Source organism: Diorhabda carinulata, chromosome 4, assembly GCF_026250575.1.
Source record: "Diorhabda carinulata isolate Delta chromosome 4, icDioCari1.1, whole genome shotgun sequence".
Lineage (NCBI taxonomy): Eukaryota > Metazoa > Arthropoda > Insecta > Coleoptera > Chrysomelidae > Diorhabda > Diorhabda carinulata.
This window is the reverse complement of record NC_079463.1, coordinates 33,715,772-33,734,134: the sequence shown is the minus strand read 5'-3', so window position 1 is coordinate 33,734,134 and position 18,363 is coordinate 33,715,772. Positions and strand designations below refer to the sequence as shown.

The following is an 18,363-nucleotide window of genomic DNA, read 5'->3' as shown; positions in this document are numbered from 1 at the left end:
GTTAACGAGATACAGGGTCTTGAAGTTGAAATTTAGTTTTCAGTCTCAGACAATGACATGGTCTTGTTTCTTTGCTCAAATCTCCCGAACTAATACATATAGAGGTTACTACTTAAAATAAATCGATTTCGAAACTATCGTTTTATATTGTACTGAAATTTCATGTATTAATATTTCTTGGTTAACGAGATACAGGGTCTTGAAGTTGAAATTTAGTTTTCAGTCTCAGACAATGACATGGTCTTGTTTCTTTGCTCAAATCTCCCGAACTAATACATATAGAGGTTTCTACTTAAAATAAATCGATTCCGGAACTATCGTTTTATATTGTACTGAAATTTCATGTATTAATATTTCTTGGTTAACGAGATACAGGGTCTTGAAGCTGAAATTTATTTTTCAGTCTCAGACAATGACATGGTCTTGTTTCTTTGCTCAAATCTCCCGAACTAATACATATAGAGGTTTCTACTTAAAATAAATCGATTTCGGAACTATCGTTTTATATTGTACTGAAATTTCATGTATTAATATTTCTTGGTTAACGAGATACAGGGTCTTGAAGTTGAAATTTAGTTTTCAGTCTCAGACAATGACATGGTCTTGTTTCTTTGCTCAAATCTCCCGAACTAATACATATAGAGGTTTCTACTTAAAATAAATCGATTTCGAAACTATCGTTTTATATTGTACTGAAATTTCATGTATTAATATTTCTTGGTTAACGAGATACAGGGTCTTGAAGTTGAAATTTAGTTTTCAGTCTCAGACAATGACATGGTCTTGTTTCTTTGCTCAAATCTCCCGAACTAATACATATAGAGGTTTCTACTTAAAATAAATCGATTCCGGAACTATCGTTTTATATTGTACTGAAATTTCATGTATTAATATTTCTTGGTTAACGAGATACAGGGTCTTGAAGCTGAAATTTATTTTTCAGTCTCAGACAATGACATGGTCTTGTTTCTTTGCTCAAATCTCCCGAACTAATACATATAGAGGTTTCTACTTAAAATAAATCGATTTCGGAACTATCGTTTTATATTGTACTGAAATTTCATGTATTAATATTTCTTGGTTAACGAGATACAGGGTCTTGAAGTTGAAATTTAGTTTTCAGTCTCAGACAATGACATGGTCTTGTTTCTTTGCTCAAATCTCCCGAACTAATACATATAGAGGTTTCTACTTAAAATAAATCGATTTCGGAACTATCGTTTTATATTGTACTGAAATTTCATGTATTAATATTTCTTGGTTAACGAGATACAGGGTCTTGAAGTTGAAAATTAGTTTTCAGTCTCAGACAATGACATGGTCTTGTTTCTTTGCTCAAATCTCCCGAACTAATACATATAGAGGTTTCTACTTAAAATAAATCGATTTCGGAACTATCGTTTTATATTGTACTGAAATTTCATGTATTAATATTTCTTGGTTAACGAGATACAGGGTCTTGAAGTTGAAAATTAGTTTTCAGTCTCAGACAATGACATGGTCTTGTTTCTTTGCTCAAATCTCCCGAACTAATACATATAGAGGTTTCTACTTAAAATAAATCGATTTCGAAACTATCGTTTTATATTGTACTGAAATTTCATGTATTAATATTTCTTGGTTAACGAGATACAGGGTCTTGAAGTTGAAATTTAGTTTTCAGTCTCAGACAATGACATGGTCTTGTTTCTTTGCTCAAATCTCCCGAACTAATACATATAGAGGTTTCTACTTAAAATAAATCGATTTCGGAACTATCGTTTTATATTGTACTGAAATTTCATGTATTAATATTTCTTGGTTAACGAGATACAGGGTCTTGAAGTTGAAATTTAGTTTTTAGTCTCAGACAATGACATGGTCTTGTTTCTTTGCTCAAATCTCCCGAACTAATACATATAGAGGTTTCTACTTAAAATAAATCGATTTCGAAACTATCGTTTTATATTGTACTGAAATTTCATGTATTAATATTTCTTGGTTAACGAGATACAGGGTCTTGAAGTTGAAAATTAGTTTTCAGTCTCAGACAATGACATGGTCTTGTTTCTTTGCTCAAATCTCCCGAACTAATACATATAGAGGTTTCTACTTAAAATAAATCGATTTCGAAACTATCGTTTTATATTGTACTGAAATTTCATGTATTAATATTTCTTGGTTAACGAGATACAGGGTCTTGAAGTTGAAATTTAGTTTTCAGTCTCAGACAATGACATGGTCTTGTTTCTTTGCTCAAATCTCCCGAACTAATACATATAGAGGTTTCTACGTAAAATAAATCGATTTCGAAACTATCGTTTTATATTGTACTGAAATTTCAAGTAATAATAAAGTCTGGTTAACAAGATACAGGGTCTTGAAGCTGAAATTTATTTTTCAGTCTCAGACAATGACATGGTCTTGTTTCTTTGCTCAAATTTCCCGAACTAATAGAACTAGAGGATTATATATAGAAAAATTCGATTTCGGAACTATTGTTTTATATTATAGTGAAATTTCACGTAATAATAATTCCTGGTTAACAAGATACAGGGTCTTGAAGTTGAAATTTATTTTTCAGTCTCAGACAATAACATGGTCTTGTTTCTTTGCTCAAATCTCCCGAACTAATACATATAGAGGTTTCTACTTAAAATAAATCGATTTCGGAACTATCGTTTTATATTGTACTGAAATTTCATGTATTAATATTTCTTGGTTAACGAGATACAGGGTCTTGAAGTTGAAATTTAGTTTTCAGTCTCAGACAATGACATGGTCTTGTTTCTTTGCTCAAATCTCCCGAACTAATTCATATAGAGGTTTCTACTTAAAATAAATCGATTTCGGAACTATCGTTTTATATTGTACTGAAATTTCATGTATTAATATTTCTTGGTTAACGAGATACAGGGTCTTGAAGTTGAAATTTAGTTCTCAGTCTCAGACAATGACATGGTCTTGTTTCTTTGCTCAAATCTCCCGAACTAATACATATAGAGGTTTCTACTTAAAATAAATCGATTTCGGAACTATCGTTTTATATTGTACTGAAATTTCATGTATTAATATTTCTTGGTTAACGAGATACAGGGTCTTGAAGTTGAAATTTAGTTTTCAGTCTCAGACAATGACATGGTCTTGTTTCTTTGCTCAAATCTCCCGAACTAATACATATAGAGGTTTCTACTTAAAATAAATCGATTTCGAAACTATCGTTTTATATTGTACTGAAATTTCATGTATTAATATTTCTTGGTTAACGAGATACAGGGTCTTGAAGTTGAAATTTAGTTTTCAGTCTCAGACAATGACATGGTCTTGTTTCTTTGCTCAAATCTCCCGAACTAATACATATAGAGGTTTCTACTTAAAATAAATCGATTCCGGAACTATCGTTTTATATTGTACTGAAATTTCATGTATTAATATTTCTTGGTTAACGAGATACAGGGTCTTGAAGCTGAAATTTATTTTTCAGTCTCAGACAATGACATGGTCTTGTTTCTTTGCTCAAATCTCCCGAACTAATACATATAGAGGTTTCTACTTAAAATAAATCGATTTCGGAACTATCGTTTTATATTGTACTGAAATTTCATGTATTAATATTTCTTGGTTAACGAGATACAGGGTCTTGAAGTTGAAAATTAGTTTTCAGTCTCAGACAATGACATGGTCTTGTTTCTTTGCTCAAATCTCCCGAACTAATACATATAGAGGTTTCTACTTAAAATAAATCGATTTCGAAACTATCGTTTTATATTGTACTGAAATTTCATGTATTAATATTTCTTGGTTAACGAGATACAGGGTCTTGAAGTTGAAATTTAGTTTTCAGTCTCAGACAATGACATGGTCTTGTTTCTTTGCTCAAATCTCCCGAACTAATACATATAGAGGTTTCTACGTAAAATAAATCGATTTCGAAACTATCGTTTTATATTGTACTGAAATTTCAAGTAATAATAAAGTCTGGTTAACAAGATACAGGGTCTTGAAGCTGAAATTTATTTTTCAGTCTCAGACAATGACATGGTCTTGTTTCTTTGCTCAAATTTCCCGAACTAATAGAACTAGAGGATTATATATAGAAAAATTCGATTTCGGAACTATTGTTTTATATTATAGTGAAATTTCACGTAATAATAATTCCTGGTTAACAAGATACAGGGTCTTGAAGTTGAAATTTATTTTTCAGTCTCAGACAATAACATGGTCTTGTTTCTTTGCTCAAATCTCCCGAACTAATACATATAGAGGTTTCTACTTAAAATAAATCGATTTCGGAACTATCGTTTTATATTGTACTGAAATTTCATGTATTAATATTTCTTGGTTAACGAGATACAGGGTCTTGAAGTTGAAATTTAGTTTTCAGTCTCAGACAATGACATGGTCTTGTTTCTTTGCTCAAATCTCCCGAACTAATTCATATAGAGGTTTCTACTTAAAATAAATCGATTTCGGAACTATCGTTTTATATTGTACTGAAATTTCATGTATTAATATTTCTTGGTTAACGAGATACAGGGTCTTGAAGTTGAAATTTAGTTCTCAGTCTCAGACAATGACATGGTCTTGTTTCTTTGCTCAAATCTCCCGAACTAATACATATAGAGGTTTCTACTTAAAATAAATCGATTTCGGAACTATCGTTTTATATTGTACTGAAATTTCATGTATTAATATTTCTTGGTTAACGAGATACAAGGTCTTGAAGTTGAAATTTATTTTTCAGTCTCAGACAATGACATGGTCTTGTTTCTTTGCTCAAATTTCCCGAACTAATAGAACTAGAGGATTATATATAGAAAAATTCGATTTCGGAACTATTGTTTTATATTATAGTGAAATTTCACGTAATAATAATTCCTGGTTAACAAGATACAGGGTCTTGAAGTTGAAATTTATTTTTCAGTCTCAGACAATGACATGGTCTTGTTTCTTTGCTCAAATCTCCCGAACTAATAGCACTAGAGGATTATATATAGAATAATTCGATTTCGGAACTATCGTTTTATATTGTACTGAAATTTTATGTATTAATATTTCTTGGTTAACGAGATACAGGGTCTTGAAGTTGAAATTTATTTTTCAGTTCCAAACAATGACATGGTCCTCTTGTTTCTTTCATATCTCCCGAACTAATAGATATAAAGGTTTCTACGTACAATAAATCGATTTCGTAAATATCGTTTTATATTGTACTGAAATTTCAAGTAATAATAAAGTCTGGTTACCGAGATACAGGGTCTTAAAGTTAAAATTTATTTTTCAGTCTCAGACAATGACATGGTCTTGTTTCTTTGCTCAAATCTCCCGGACTAATACATATAGAGGTTTCTACTTAAAATAAATCGATTTCGGAACTATCGTTTTATATTGTACTGAAATTTCATGTATTAATATTTCTTGGTTAACGAGATACAGGGTCTTGAAGTTGAAATTTAGTTTTCAGTCTCAGACAATGACATGGTCTTGTTTCTTTGCTCAAATCTCCCGAACTAATACATATAGAGGTTTCTACGTAAAATAAATCGATTTCGAAACTATCGTTTTATATTGTACTGAAATTTCAAGTAATAATAAAGTCTGGTTACCGAGATACAGGGTCTTAAAGTTAAAATTTATTTTTCAGTCTCAGACAATGACATGGTCTTGTTTCTTTGCTCAAATCTCCCGAACTAATAGAACTAGAGGATTATAAATAGAATAATTCGATTTCGGAACTATCGTTTTATATTGTACTGAAATTTCATGTATTAATATTTCTTGGTTAACGAGATACAGGGTCTTGAAGTTGAAATTTAGTTTTCAGTCTCAGACAATGACATGGTCTTGTTTCTTTGCTCAAATTTCCCGAACTAATAGAACTAGAGGATTATATATAGAAAAATTCGATTTCGGAACTATTGTTTTATATTATAGTGAAATTTCACGTAATAATAATTCCTGGTTAACAAGATACAGGGTCTTGAAGTTGAAATTTATTTTTCAGTCTCAGACAATGACATGGTCTTGTTTCTTTGCTCAAATCTCCCGAACTAATAGCACTAGAGGATTATATATAGAATAATTCGATTTCGGAACTATCGTTTTATATTGTACTGAAATTTTATGTATTAATATTTCTTGGTTAACGAGATACAGGGTCTTGAGGTTGAAATTTATTTTTCAGTTCCAAACAATGACATGGTCCTCTTGTTTCTTTCATATCTCCCGAACTAATAGATATAAAGGTTTCTACGTACAATAAATCGATTTCGTAAATATCGTTTTATATTGTACTGAAATTTCAAGTAATAATAAAGTCTGGTTACCGAGATACAGGGTCTTAAAGTTAAAATTTATTTTTCAGTCTCAGACAATGACATGATCTTGTTTCTTTGCTCAAATCGCCCGAACTAATAGAACTAGAGGATTATAAATAGATAATTCGATTTCGGAACTATCGTTTTATATTGTACTGAAATTTCAAGTAATAATAATGTCTGGTTAACAAGATACAGGGTCTTGAAGCTGAAATTTATTTTTCAGTCTCAGACAATGACATGGTCTTGTTTCTTTGCTCAAATCTCCCGAACTAATAGAACTAGAGGATTATAAATAGAATAATTCGATTTCGGAACTATCGTTTTATATTGTACTGAAATTTCACGTAATAATAATGTCTGGTTAACAAGATACAGGGTCTTGAAGTTGAAATTTATTTTTCAGTCTCAGACAATGACATGGTCTTGTTTCTTTGCTCAAATCTCCCGAACTAATAGCACTAGAGGATTATATATAGAATAATTCGATTTCGGAACTATCGTTTTATATTGTACTGAAATTTCATGTATTAATATTTCTTGGTTAACGAGATACAGGGTCTTGAAGTTGAAATTTAGTTTCCAGTCTCAGACAATGACATGGTCTTGTTTCTTTGCTCAAATTTCCCGAACTAATAGAACTAGAGGATTATATATAGAAAAATTCGATTTCGGAACTATTGTTTTATATTATAGTGAAATTTCACGTAATAATAATTCCTGGTTAACAAGATACAGGGTCTTGAAGTTGAAATTTATTTTTCAGTCTCAGACAATAACATGGTCTTGTTTCTTTGCTCAAATCTCCCGAACTAATACATATAGAGGTTTCTACTTAAAATAAATCGATTTCGGAACTATCGTTTTATATTGTACTGAAATTTCATGTATTAATATTTCTTGGTTAACGAGATACAGGGTCTTGAAGCTGAAATTTATTTTTCAGTCTCAGACAATGACATGGTCTTGTTTCTTTGCTCGAATTTCCCGAACTAATAGAACTAGAGGATTATATATAGAAAAATTCGATTTCGGAACTATTGTTTTATATTATAGTGAAATTTCACGTAATAATAATTCCTGGTTAACAAGATACAGGGTCTTGAAGTTGAAATTTATTTTTCAGTCCCAGACAATGACATGGTCTTGTTTCTTTGCTCAAATCTCCCGAACTAATAGCACTAGAGGATTATATATAGAATAATTCGATTTCGGAGCTATCGTTTTATATTGTACTGAAATTTTATGTATTAATATTTCTTGGTTAACGAGATACAGGGTCTTGAAGTTGAAATTTATTTTTCAGTTCCAAACAATGACATGGTCCTCTTGTTTCTTTCATATCTCCCGAACTAATAGATATAAAGGTTTCTACGTACAATAAATCGATTTCGTAAATATCGTTTTATATTGTACTGAAATTTCAAGTAATAATAAAGTCTGGTTACCGAGATACAGGGTCTTAAAGTTAAAATTTATTTTTCAGTCTCAGACAATGACATGGTCTTGTTTCTTTGCTCAAATCTCCCGAACTAATACATATAGAGGTTTCTACTTAAAATAAATCGATTTCGGAACTATCGTTTTATATTGTACTGAAATTTCATGTATTAATATTTCTTGGTTAACGAGATACAGGGTCTTGAAGTTGAAATTTAGTTTTCAGTCTCAGACAATGACATGGTCTTGTTTCTTTGCTCAAATCTCCCGAACTAATACATATAGAGGTTTCTACGTAAAATAAATCGATTTCGAAACTATCGTTTTATATTGTACTGAAATTTCAAGTAATAATAAAGTCTGGTTACCGAGATACAGGGTCTTAAAGTTAAAATTTATTTTTCAGTCTCAGACAATGACATGGTCTTGTTTCTTTGCTCAAATCTCCCGAACTAATAGAACTAGAGGATTATAATTAGAATAATTCGATTTCGGAACTATCGTTTTATATTGTACTGAAATTTCAAGTAATAATAATGTCTGATTAACAAGATACAGGGTCTTGAAGCTGAAATTTATTTTTCAGTCTCAGACAATGACATGGTCTTGTTTCTTTGCTCAAATTTCCCGAACTAATAGAACTAGAGGATTATATATAGAAAAATTCGATTTCGGAACTTTTGTTTTATATTATAGTGAAATTTCACGTAATAATAATTCCTGGTTAACAAGATACAGGGTCTTGAAGTTGAAATTTATTTTTCAGTCTCAGACAATGACATGGTCTTGTTTCTTTGCTCAAATCTCCCGAACTAATAGCACTAGAGGATTATATATAGAATAATTCGATTTCGGAACTATCGTTTTATATTGTACTGAAATTTTATGTATTAATATTTCTTGGTTAACGAGATACAGGGTCTTGAAGTTGAAATTTATTTTTCAGTTCCAAACAATGACATGGTCCTCTTGTTTCTTTCATATCTCCCGAACTAATAGATATAAAGGTTTCTACGTACAATAAATCGATTTCGTAAATATCGTTTTATATTGTACTGAAATTTCAAGTAATAATAAAGTCTGGTTACCGAGATACAGGGTCTTAAAGTTAAAATTTATTTTTCAGTCTCAGACAATGACATGGTCTTGTTTCTTTGCTCAAATCTCCCGAACTAATAGAACTAGAGGATTATAAATAGAATAATTCGATTTCGGAACTATCGTTTTATATTGTACTGAAATTTCACGTAATAATAATGTCTGGTTAACAAGATACAGGGTCTTGAAGTTGAAATTTATTTTTCAGTCTCAGACAATGACATGGTCTTGTTTCTTTGCTCAAATCTCCCGAACTAATAGAACTAGAGGATTATAAATAGAATAATTCGATTTCGGAACTATCGTTTTATATTGTACTGAAATTTCACGTAATAATAATGTCTGGTTAACAAGATACAGGGTCTTGAAGTTGAAATTTATTTTTCAGTCTCAGACAATGACATGGTCTTGTTTCTTTGCTCAAATCTCCCGAACTAATAGCACTAGAGGATTATATATAGAATAATTCGATTTCGGAACTATCGTTTTATATTGTACTGAAATTTCATGTATTAATATTTCTTGGTTAACGAGATACAGGGTCTTGAAGTTGAAATTTAGTTTTCAGTCTCAGACAATGACATGGCCTTGTTTATTTGCTCAAATCTCCCGAACTAATACATATAGAGGTTTCTACGTAAAATAAATCGATTTCGAAACTATCGTTTTATATTGTACTAAAATTTCAAGTAATAATAATGTCTGATTACCGAGATACAGGGTCTTAAAGTTAAAATTTATTTTACCGTGATAGACAATGACATCACATCTCCCGTACTAATAAATAAATCTTTCTACGCCATCTAGTTCACAAATTGAAAAGCAAATTTTCATTTTATTACAGAATACTTTCTGATATAGTCATAAATATTATTTAATTAAAATAGTATATGATGAAATATATTGAAAATTTCTATATACATTGTTTATAAAAAGTCTCAGATGCCAGATTTCAAAAATACGGATCTGTAATTGAAAATTTCATTCGTAAATAGAGTAATTAATTCCAATTCGATTATTTTAATAAAAATAAAAACATTATACAATCAGATTAATTACCTATATGCGGTTTGAACGCAGAATCTTGTAAGTTTCCTAATATGAACGAATAAGTAGCTTTAAATCCGAGATTTGAACCGCCATTTGCATAAAATCTGACAACCAAAGACGGACCATCGCTTATTATAACCGGCGGTCTGAAAGTATTACCGGATATTACGTATATCCTTTGACCGGTCCAATCGAAGAACTAAAAAAAAAATTAATAACAACGAAAACAATATATAAAGTATTTGTATTTAATTAATTATATTAATAAAGATGAGGTTTTTCGTTAGATGGCGTTAAAAACGATTACAAGTATATCTGTACTTAATTTTATATCGAACGACGTACGTCGAATATTTCATCTTGTTACAGTAGTATAAAAAAGAAGAAGAACGTATGACAGTTCGGCGGGAATTTTTCCATTACGAAATAAAAATAATTATTTTGTTAACGTACCTCCATAATAGAAGATGTGTCGACTAAAAAATCGGTAAATAGTAGACTTATTCTACAGGGTTCGATTGATTTACATTTTACCACGTATTCCACATTTAAATCGACGGGATATAAATGCGGAAAAAACGGTGACGTTATGATTTGACTGGCGTTGTTCGTGTAACCCAATTTCGGAGTACCTTCGAAAATATGTACGTTCTCTAAAATAAAAACATAAACAAAATTTTCGAAATAAATAATCGGACGTAATAATACTTTTAGCGAAATAATCCAAAGTGAATGCGTGTCCGTATTCGTTATTATAAATAAAAGTAAGAGCGACCGTTCTAGTTTGACTTGAATACGTCAAATTTGACGCGTTACTTTTAATATATCTTCCGCAGAACTGCTCCCCCGATGCATCATCAATCGGAGGTTCGTAAATCCATATATAATCACAACCGCAAGTATCGAAAACCGAAGCTTTCCCACAATTCCTCGAAATATTTAATAATCTAAAAAAAATATTAGGTAAAAATACCTAGAGCCGCACCTGGATTACATAATCGTACGTAATAATCGACAAACATATCTTATTACCCCCGTATATATATCGTATGTAACTTACCTGAATTGTATATCGATTATACAAGAAGGACAAGTAATAAATTCAACCGTACATTTATTATACAACGTATTATTATTATTATTATTATTATTATTATAGTTATATAATAAAATATTATTTTTAAATTCTGCCACTAGAGTACCGCTTTCCCCGGGTTCCAAATAAAAACGTTTACCGTTGTTACCGCCGCATATGTCGTTCAATGTACTATTTACAATCGAAATTAAATATAAAAAAATTAATAACGGAATAATATCTAAATACATTTATGTGAATGTATCTGTCTGAATACGAAACGTTCATTCGGTGTTTGTGATAAAACTGATATATAATAATGATGGGAGAAGCCCCAAAGAAACTTTTTAATCTTATTACTTCAGTAGGTGGGTAGGTATTTAAAATACGACGTCTGGTTTTCATTAATTCTAAAATTGAGGCGTTAAATAAGTCAAATGAAACACGTGATGTTTTTTTTTTACATAAAAAACAATTGTAGAAAAGAATTAAATGGAATGAAATATTTCATAGAACAAAGATGAACGATTTTAATCGGTGATCTGATAATATCAACTGATTGATGATACTAACAAAGAACGAGATTTGGAACCATAGACGAATGAAACAAAACGCTGATCGCATTTACACAAAGGATCATAACAAATAACTACGCGCCAATTTTCGAACAACAATGACCATGATTTGGGTTAGTTTCCAAATATTTCAGTTTACAATCAACAATAAGCCCGATCTCAATTATCTTCTATAATTATATGTTGATTGGTTAACGTGTGATACATGACAACGTTAAGAAAAAAAGAAGAAGAGGTTGACGTTTGGATAACAACGTTCGGAATTATTCGTATATAAAATGAAAATTAAATTATTATATAAAATATTTGTTTAAGATAATGTTGTTATAAAATCATTTGTTTATACTATTTGGCATCCAGTAATCAATAATTATAGTATTAAAAGATGTGGAAAGTCGTTTCTTAGGTACGTTTTTGTTGAAGATTATAATTGTAATTATATATATTTGTTTATTTTTTGATTAATCGACTTGATTTTAGGTCTCTTTTGATAGAAAATTGGTTTAAAAAAAATTGAGGTTTCGATCTTTTCTGTTTACTTTTTTAAAATTAATTTTTTATCAAACGAGTCTTAGAATCAAGACGATTTATCAGAAAATAAAACTAGTGAAAATTTGAAGTAATTTATGTGTTATAGACAGTGATTGCTTAGATTATTTAAGACTTTTGAATATTATTTCAGTTTTTCATTGTATTCTTAATAAAGGTCGGAATTACGTCATTTTTGGGTATTTTTTGTTGTTTTAATGAAAATAAGTAACAATTTTCCAAAGACTGATGTTTTTTTCATTATTTTTTGCAAAAATTTCATTTTTTATTATCACATTCATGTTTGTAGGTGTGTAAATAAAACAACTTGATATATTTTTGTTATATTTATTAAAATGTTTTTTTATTTCACATATAGCTAATATTTTTGGTGAAGATAAATACATTAGATAATGATTTCAAAAAAAATTGTATACATTTATTTGGGATTAATTCACAATAAAAATAATCTCCTGTCTTTTATTTTTCTTCAATTTAAAAATACCTGCAAAGTTTTGAAATCGATAAATTTATTATTTATATCACAAATATTTTCCCCAAAAATGGAATCCGCTGTAATTTTGTTATTTTTAATAAAGCATACTTTCGAGGTTTTTTATTTCATAAATAGTTTAAGCCCAAAAAAATCATTTATTTTTTCAAATAGCTCATACTTAAACTATTGGGATGCTCCTCATATTTATCGATACATTTTCTAAACAGATCTTAATAGCAATAAAATCTCAGTCGATATTTTTTGAAATAAAAAAAGTAATAGTAGGATGAAACCTAATGGAAAATGAGGAGAACCTTTTTACCCTTAAAAACCCACCCCCGACCTCAGATCGCCCTTATATTATTTTTTCTGCATTTCATCATATTTTCTCCCTTTTTGCAATAGGTCTCATCCTAAAATTATTGTTTATTATTTTTAAATATGTTCAAATATATATAGGGTGCAATAAAAGTGGAAAAAAATTTATAATATAAACAATAAACTGTGATTTTTATTTATATTTGTGTTTAATAATGCAGCATACTTTATGGCACGAATAAATGATAATAAAACATGTATATAATCGGTAAATATAAAAAGAGGGAAATAGTAGTGAATAATTTTTTTTTAAGTTTTTGTATTTCAAAATCGTATTTATATTCATTCAAATTGTTCCTAACCTCGAAATTTAGCATTTTAATGGAAATATAACGATTTTTTCAAAATAAAAAATTGAGTAAATATTGATTTTATGCTACAAGAATAACTTTTTTTCCAATTACTATCCATATATTGCTGCCAATAATAATCTCGGTCAATATAATTATTAAATAAGCTGCTTCCCATAACAAAAAACGATATTTTGATGATTTTTTTTTAATAATTTGATATTTGATACACTTTAAAGTATATTTTCTGCGATTACTATAAATTACTTTTCTGTTAACCCTCGTATTATCAAAAACGATAAAAATTCAAAATAATTACGAGACGTGATCAAATATTATTGATTAGAAACAATTTTAATATAAATACTTTTCATATAACCGTCGTATAATAAAAAAAAACTGTAAATAAAAATGAGGTAAGGGACGATTTTAAATACATAAACTTTACATATGACCCTCTTAAATTAAAAAACAATCATAGATAAAATAAAAGTGGAGAATATATATATAGGGTGGTTATAAAAATATATCTACTAACATATAACATTGAAGATACAAATCTATTCTAATTGTCGATTACCAAGGGGATTTAATTAAACTGATGGTATAGAATGATCCATGATATCTTTAATCAAGGATCCAGACATCCTGAAATAAAAAAAAATCAATTTCTAACGTATAAATCCCATAGTGATTACCTAGGGTATCATATAAAAATTGTTTATTAAATACTCACGATTTTATCATATGGTCATACAAGAAACACGGTATCACAGTTACGGTTACAACCGGTCCTGCTTTTTGAATAATATTAGCGATTTCTTTATCCTTCAATCCTACAACGTTCTGTCCGTCTATTTCCAATAGTTGATGGTCGATGAGAACGCCATTTCTGGCAGCAGATGAATCTTTAACAATCGTAGTGATTTTCCCATGCTTAAATTGGAACCCTAAACATCCCACGCTGTCTTTGTGTAGAGTTAAGGTCCTTTCAAATGGTCTATCTCTCACAGTAACTTTGATCCCGTTTACAGGACTCTTTTTAAACAACGAATGAACCTATAAATTTATTTTTCGTTATTTTAAATAGTTAATTTGTTATTGAAGACTATTTACTTTATCCATTGAATATCCTGCTACGTTTTCGTCGTTTATTTGTAAAATTTGATCGCCGAATCTGAGTCCTGCTAGCGCTGCTGGGGATTTATCCACGACGATGCTGACGAATATACCTTTGTTTATGGCTTTAACGCGTACACCAACTTTCCCGTCTTTATCTTTACAAAGTATTAGTTGGCGAACGCCGTGGGTTATTTGTGCCCTTTTAAGCCCTACGGATTGTCCCGAAATCGGAGCTATCAAACCGGTTGACGTTGTTTGAGGAACGTTCTAAACGAACAAAAACGATTTATACATTAACCAAACCTAAATTGAATGTACTAATTGAAATAACATACCTGTTGTTGTAATGCAACTTGTGTATATTCAGGCATATTCTCCGCAATAACCGCTTCGCTTAATTCCAGCCCCATGTATTCTCCTAAATGCGGATATAACTGCTGCCCAGATGAATCGGGAGCGGCAATAGCGGGAATAGGCATTGAATTAAAATTAGGGTAGTTATACGGTGGTGGAGCACTAGCTGGTGCAGCCGCGATATTTCTTTGGATTTGATTGTATTGGGCATTTGCCATTTGATCAACTTTCATATCTTCCAAACTCGGATACAGCGACATTTTTTTTATAAATTGCGTTAATTAACAACTGAAAATAGATAACTAACCTGATTCTATTTTTTAAGTGCGTAAAAACTAAATAAAATATCAATTGACAAAAGGACTGATAAAGAATGACTCACTCGATAATAATTTGTTGTAAAAATCTCGCGCGATAAAGATTTTAGTTGTTATTCTACAACTGTCACTTCGTATCTGTCAAACGTATAAATATTTTTACATACATACAATTTCCCTTTCCGCTAAATTAAACAAAAGGTAAATATTTTTGTGCTTTTAATGAAATAGAAATTATTATTAACTATTAATTTCAATATTATTTTATTATAAACAAGTACAAAAATTAACTTTCATACAAATTTTTTACGTTGGTGGTACTGTTATTATGTTCGTTTCAATCCATCAAAAAACCGTCCTTGGTACGGTGGCGATGCTGCGCAATAGAGATTACGTGTTCCAACCGGGCAGTTATCGTTATACTATTTTGTGTTCTAATCCTTCGTTAATCGTTTCTAAGATAGTTTTTTCGATACTTTGTTGATAGCACGTACTGTTATTAGAACCGTGCATAGCTGGAAATTGCGCAAAACATATCATTTAAACGCTTCCAAGAACGGTCCGGATTAATAGATTGGAACAAATCTATCGACTGTCAACGTCATGTGTCAGTACTCATTGTCATTTATGGCTTCCAATTTTTCTATGCCATTTTTTAATAATACAATGAAGTAAAAGATGATGGGAGATCAGTTTCGAAAAGTTGAACAATATTCTCCAAAATCATCTCCGAGGGGGGCACGGTCCCCTGTTGTATCACGACAAGATTCTTCAGGAACATTAAAAACAACAATTTTGCTAGGAAAGAATCCCTCCATAGTCCCTAGCGGACCTTTTTATTTAATGAAAGAACCACCTCGTAAGTACATTATATTTGTTTATATATTAATTATTATAGGTGTCGTTTCTTATAGCGGAATCAGAATTAACTGGGGCTACAAATTTAATGACCTATTATGGTCTAGAACATTCCTATAGCAAATTTAGTGGTAAAAAGTTGAAGGAACAGTTATCGTCTTTTCTACCAACTTTACCTGGTGTTATAGATTCTCCAGGTCAACAGGACAATAGTTCTTTAAGATCTGTTATTGAAAAACCTCCTGTTGTGGGGAAAGAACTTTTACCTTTATCCAATATTCAATTAGATGGTTTCCGACTTCATCCTGGTCCGGTAAGTAATTTTTCTTATGTTATACGGACTTTCAAATTTTAATTTTCTTCATTAGGTTTTAATTCATTGATTGTGTCTATTACGAAAAATTTTTACATGAAACTTAAAACAAAATGATAAATTTAGGTCAAAATCGATAATTATGATTCAAGTAACGTTTCTATGAGAATTAATAGTTGAAAGACTTATTTTTGTTCATTATAACATTAGTTTTTTCATAGGTATTACTGATTTGCACAATTTCTGTGATTTTTTTTTTTAAATAATTTGATTTTTTTCTAATCCTGTGTCCATGTTGCAAGTTTTCTATTGTTTTGTCAATAAAAAGTGGGTTAAAATTGATGTGGTAATGTTACTTTCAGTTACCTGAACAGTATCGTTACGCGAACGCGGCCCCAATAAAGAAACACAAAAATAAACACAAAAAACACAAACACAAGGAAACTGGTTTGCCTAGTCAAGAGACGACTGTATCGGATACGAATAGTGAAACCCACGAAAAGAAACATAAAAAGCAGAAGAGGCATGACGAAGAGAAGAGGAAGCGGAAAAAGGAGAAGAAGAGGAAAAAACAGAAGCACAGCCCCGAACATAGCACGGGATTAACGCCCAATCAACACTCTATTTAATTGGGGAGAGTTGAATTGGAAACGGTACGGTTTTCGTATCGAAAGGATTATTTTAATTTATGAAATATAAGTTTTAAGATATATTTATATGGTTTAATTAATTCTTTAAAATATATCAATTGTTATTTTTTATTAAATGATTGTTTTGTTTTTTACTTATTTCCAATGCCGGATTTACCTCAATTCACCCCCTTTAGCCGGATTTTTTTCGAATCCACCCCATTTTTACCAACATTTGTCACAAAAATAACGTTTTTTATCCAAACAACTTAATTTCAACAATAAAAAACCAAAATTTGACACAAAATTAATGTTTTCTATAGAAACGACTCGATTTTAATATAAAAACCCAAAATTTGACGTTTTTTCTATCTTGAACAAATAATTTGACCCAATAGTTATATTGAAACGGCTCATAACAATGGAAACCCAAAATTCGTCCAAAAACTGACGTTTTCTATTGAAACGACTCAATATTAATAAAGAAAACCCAAAAATTTGTCCCAAAACTGACGTATTCTATTGAAAAAACCTAATTTTAACAAAAGAAACCCAAAATTTGTCCCAAAACTGACGTTTTCTATCGAAAAAACCTAATTTTAACAAAAGAAACCCAAAATTTGTCCCAAAACTGACGTTTTCTATTGAAACGACTCAATATTAATAAAGGAAACCAAAAAATTTGTCCCAAAACTGACGTATTCTATTGAAACTACCTAATTTTAACAAAAGAAACCCAAAATTTGTCCCAAAACTGACGTTTTCTATTGAAACGACTCAATATTAATAAAGGAAACCCAAAATTCGTCCCAAAACTGACGTTTTCTATTGAAACGACTCGATATTAATAAAGGAAACCCAAAAATTTGTCCCAAAACTGACGTATTCTATTGAAACTACCTAATTTTAACAAAAGAAACCCAAAATTTGTCCCAAAACTGACGTTTCTATTGAAACGACTCGATATTAATAAAGGAAACCCAAAAATTTGTCCCAAAACTGACGTATTCTATTGAAACTACCTAATTTTAACAAAAGAAACCCAAAATTTGTCCCAAAACTGACGTTTTCTATTGAAACGACTTAATATTAATAAAGGAAACCCAAAATTCGTCCCAAAACTGACGTTTTCTATTGAAACGACTCGATATTAATAAAGGAAACCCAAAAATTTGTCCCAAAACTGACGTATTCTATTGAAACTACCTAATTTTAACAAAAGAAACCCAAAATTTGCCCCAAAACTGACGATTTCTATTGAAACGACTCAATATTAATAAAGGAAACCCAAAATTCGTCCCAAAACTGACGTTTTCTAATGAAACGACTCGATATTAATAAAGGAAACCCAAAAATTTGTCCCAAAACTGACGTTTTCTATTGAAACGACTCAATATTAATAAAGGAAATCCAAAATTTGTCCCAAAACTGACGTATTCTATTGAAACTACCTAATTTTAACAAAAGAAACCCAAAATTTGTCCCAAAACTGACGATTTCTATTGATAAAACCTAATGTTAACAAAGAAATCCCAAAATTTGTC

General features: G+C 30.2%; 3 protein-coding genes across 4 annotated transcripts in view; 1 reads left to right on the top strand and 2 right to left on the bottom strand.

Moving 5' to 3' along the window:
* LOC130893078 (uncharacterized) overlaps positions 1-11,267 on the bottom strand; it is a 56,289-nt gene extending 45,022 nt beyond the window's left edge. The window contains exons 1-4 of the mRNA XM_057798855.1: positions 10,945-11,267; positions 10,593-10,831; positions 10,338-10,537; positions 9,894-10,083 (exon numbers count right to left, since the gene is read on the bottom strand). Coding sequence (XP_057654838.1) covers positions 9,894-10,083; positions 10,338-10,537; positions 10,593-10,831; positions 10,945-11,210 — 895 coding nt within the window. The 5' untranslated portion in view covers positions 11,211-11,267. The remainder of the gene's footprint in view (positions 1-9,893; positions 10,084-10,337; positions 10,538-10,592; positions 10,832-10,944) is intronic.
* A 1,131-nt stretch (positions 11,268-12,398) lies between these two features.
* Positions 12,399-15,353, bottom strand: LOC130893084 (syntenin-1-like). Of its 2 annotated transcripts, XM_057798875.1 has the most exons (5): positions 15,085-15,353; positions 14,684-14,990; positions 14,343-14,615; positions 13,963-14,285; positions 12,399-13,874 (listed from the first exon to the last, which is right to left on the bottom strand). In XM_057798875.1, exons 2-5 carry the CDS (start codon positions 14,960-14,962, stop codon positions 13,820-13,822), a joined length of 930 nt encoding a protein of 309 aa, XP_057654858.1. In that variant the 5' UTR covers positions 14,963-14,990; positions 15,085-15,353; the 3' UTR covers positions 12,399-13,819. The 2 variants fall into 2 exon arrangements, with proteins under 2 accessions (XP_057654858.1, XP_057654857.1); XM_057798874.1 differs by having other exon boundaries at positions 14,684-15,210.
* Positions 15,354-15,579: 226 nt separating this feature from the next.
* On the top strand, positions 15,580-16,956 carry LOC130893085 (mediator of RNA polymerase II transcription subunit 19). Its single transcript, XM_057798876.1, has 3 exons — positions 15,580-15,878; positions 15,934-16,190; positions 16,553-16,956. The coding sequence occupies exons 1-3, from the start codon at positions 15,698-15,700 to the stop codon at positions 16,817-16,819; spliced, it is 705 nt and encodes a 234-aa protein (XP_057654859.1). The 5' UTR covers positions 15,580-15,697; the 3' UTR covers positions 16,820-16,956.
* The last annotated feature ends 1,407 nt before the right edge of the window (positions 16,957-18,363 follow it).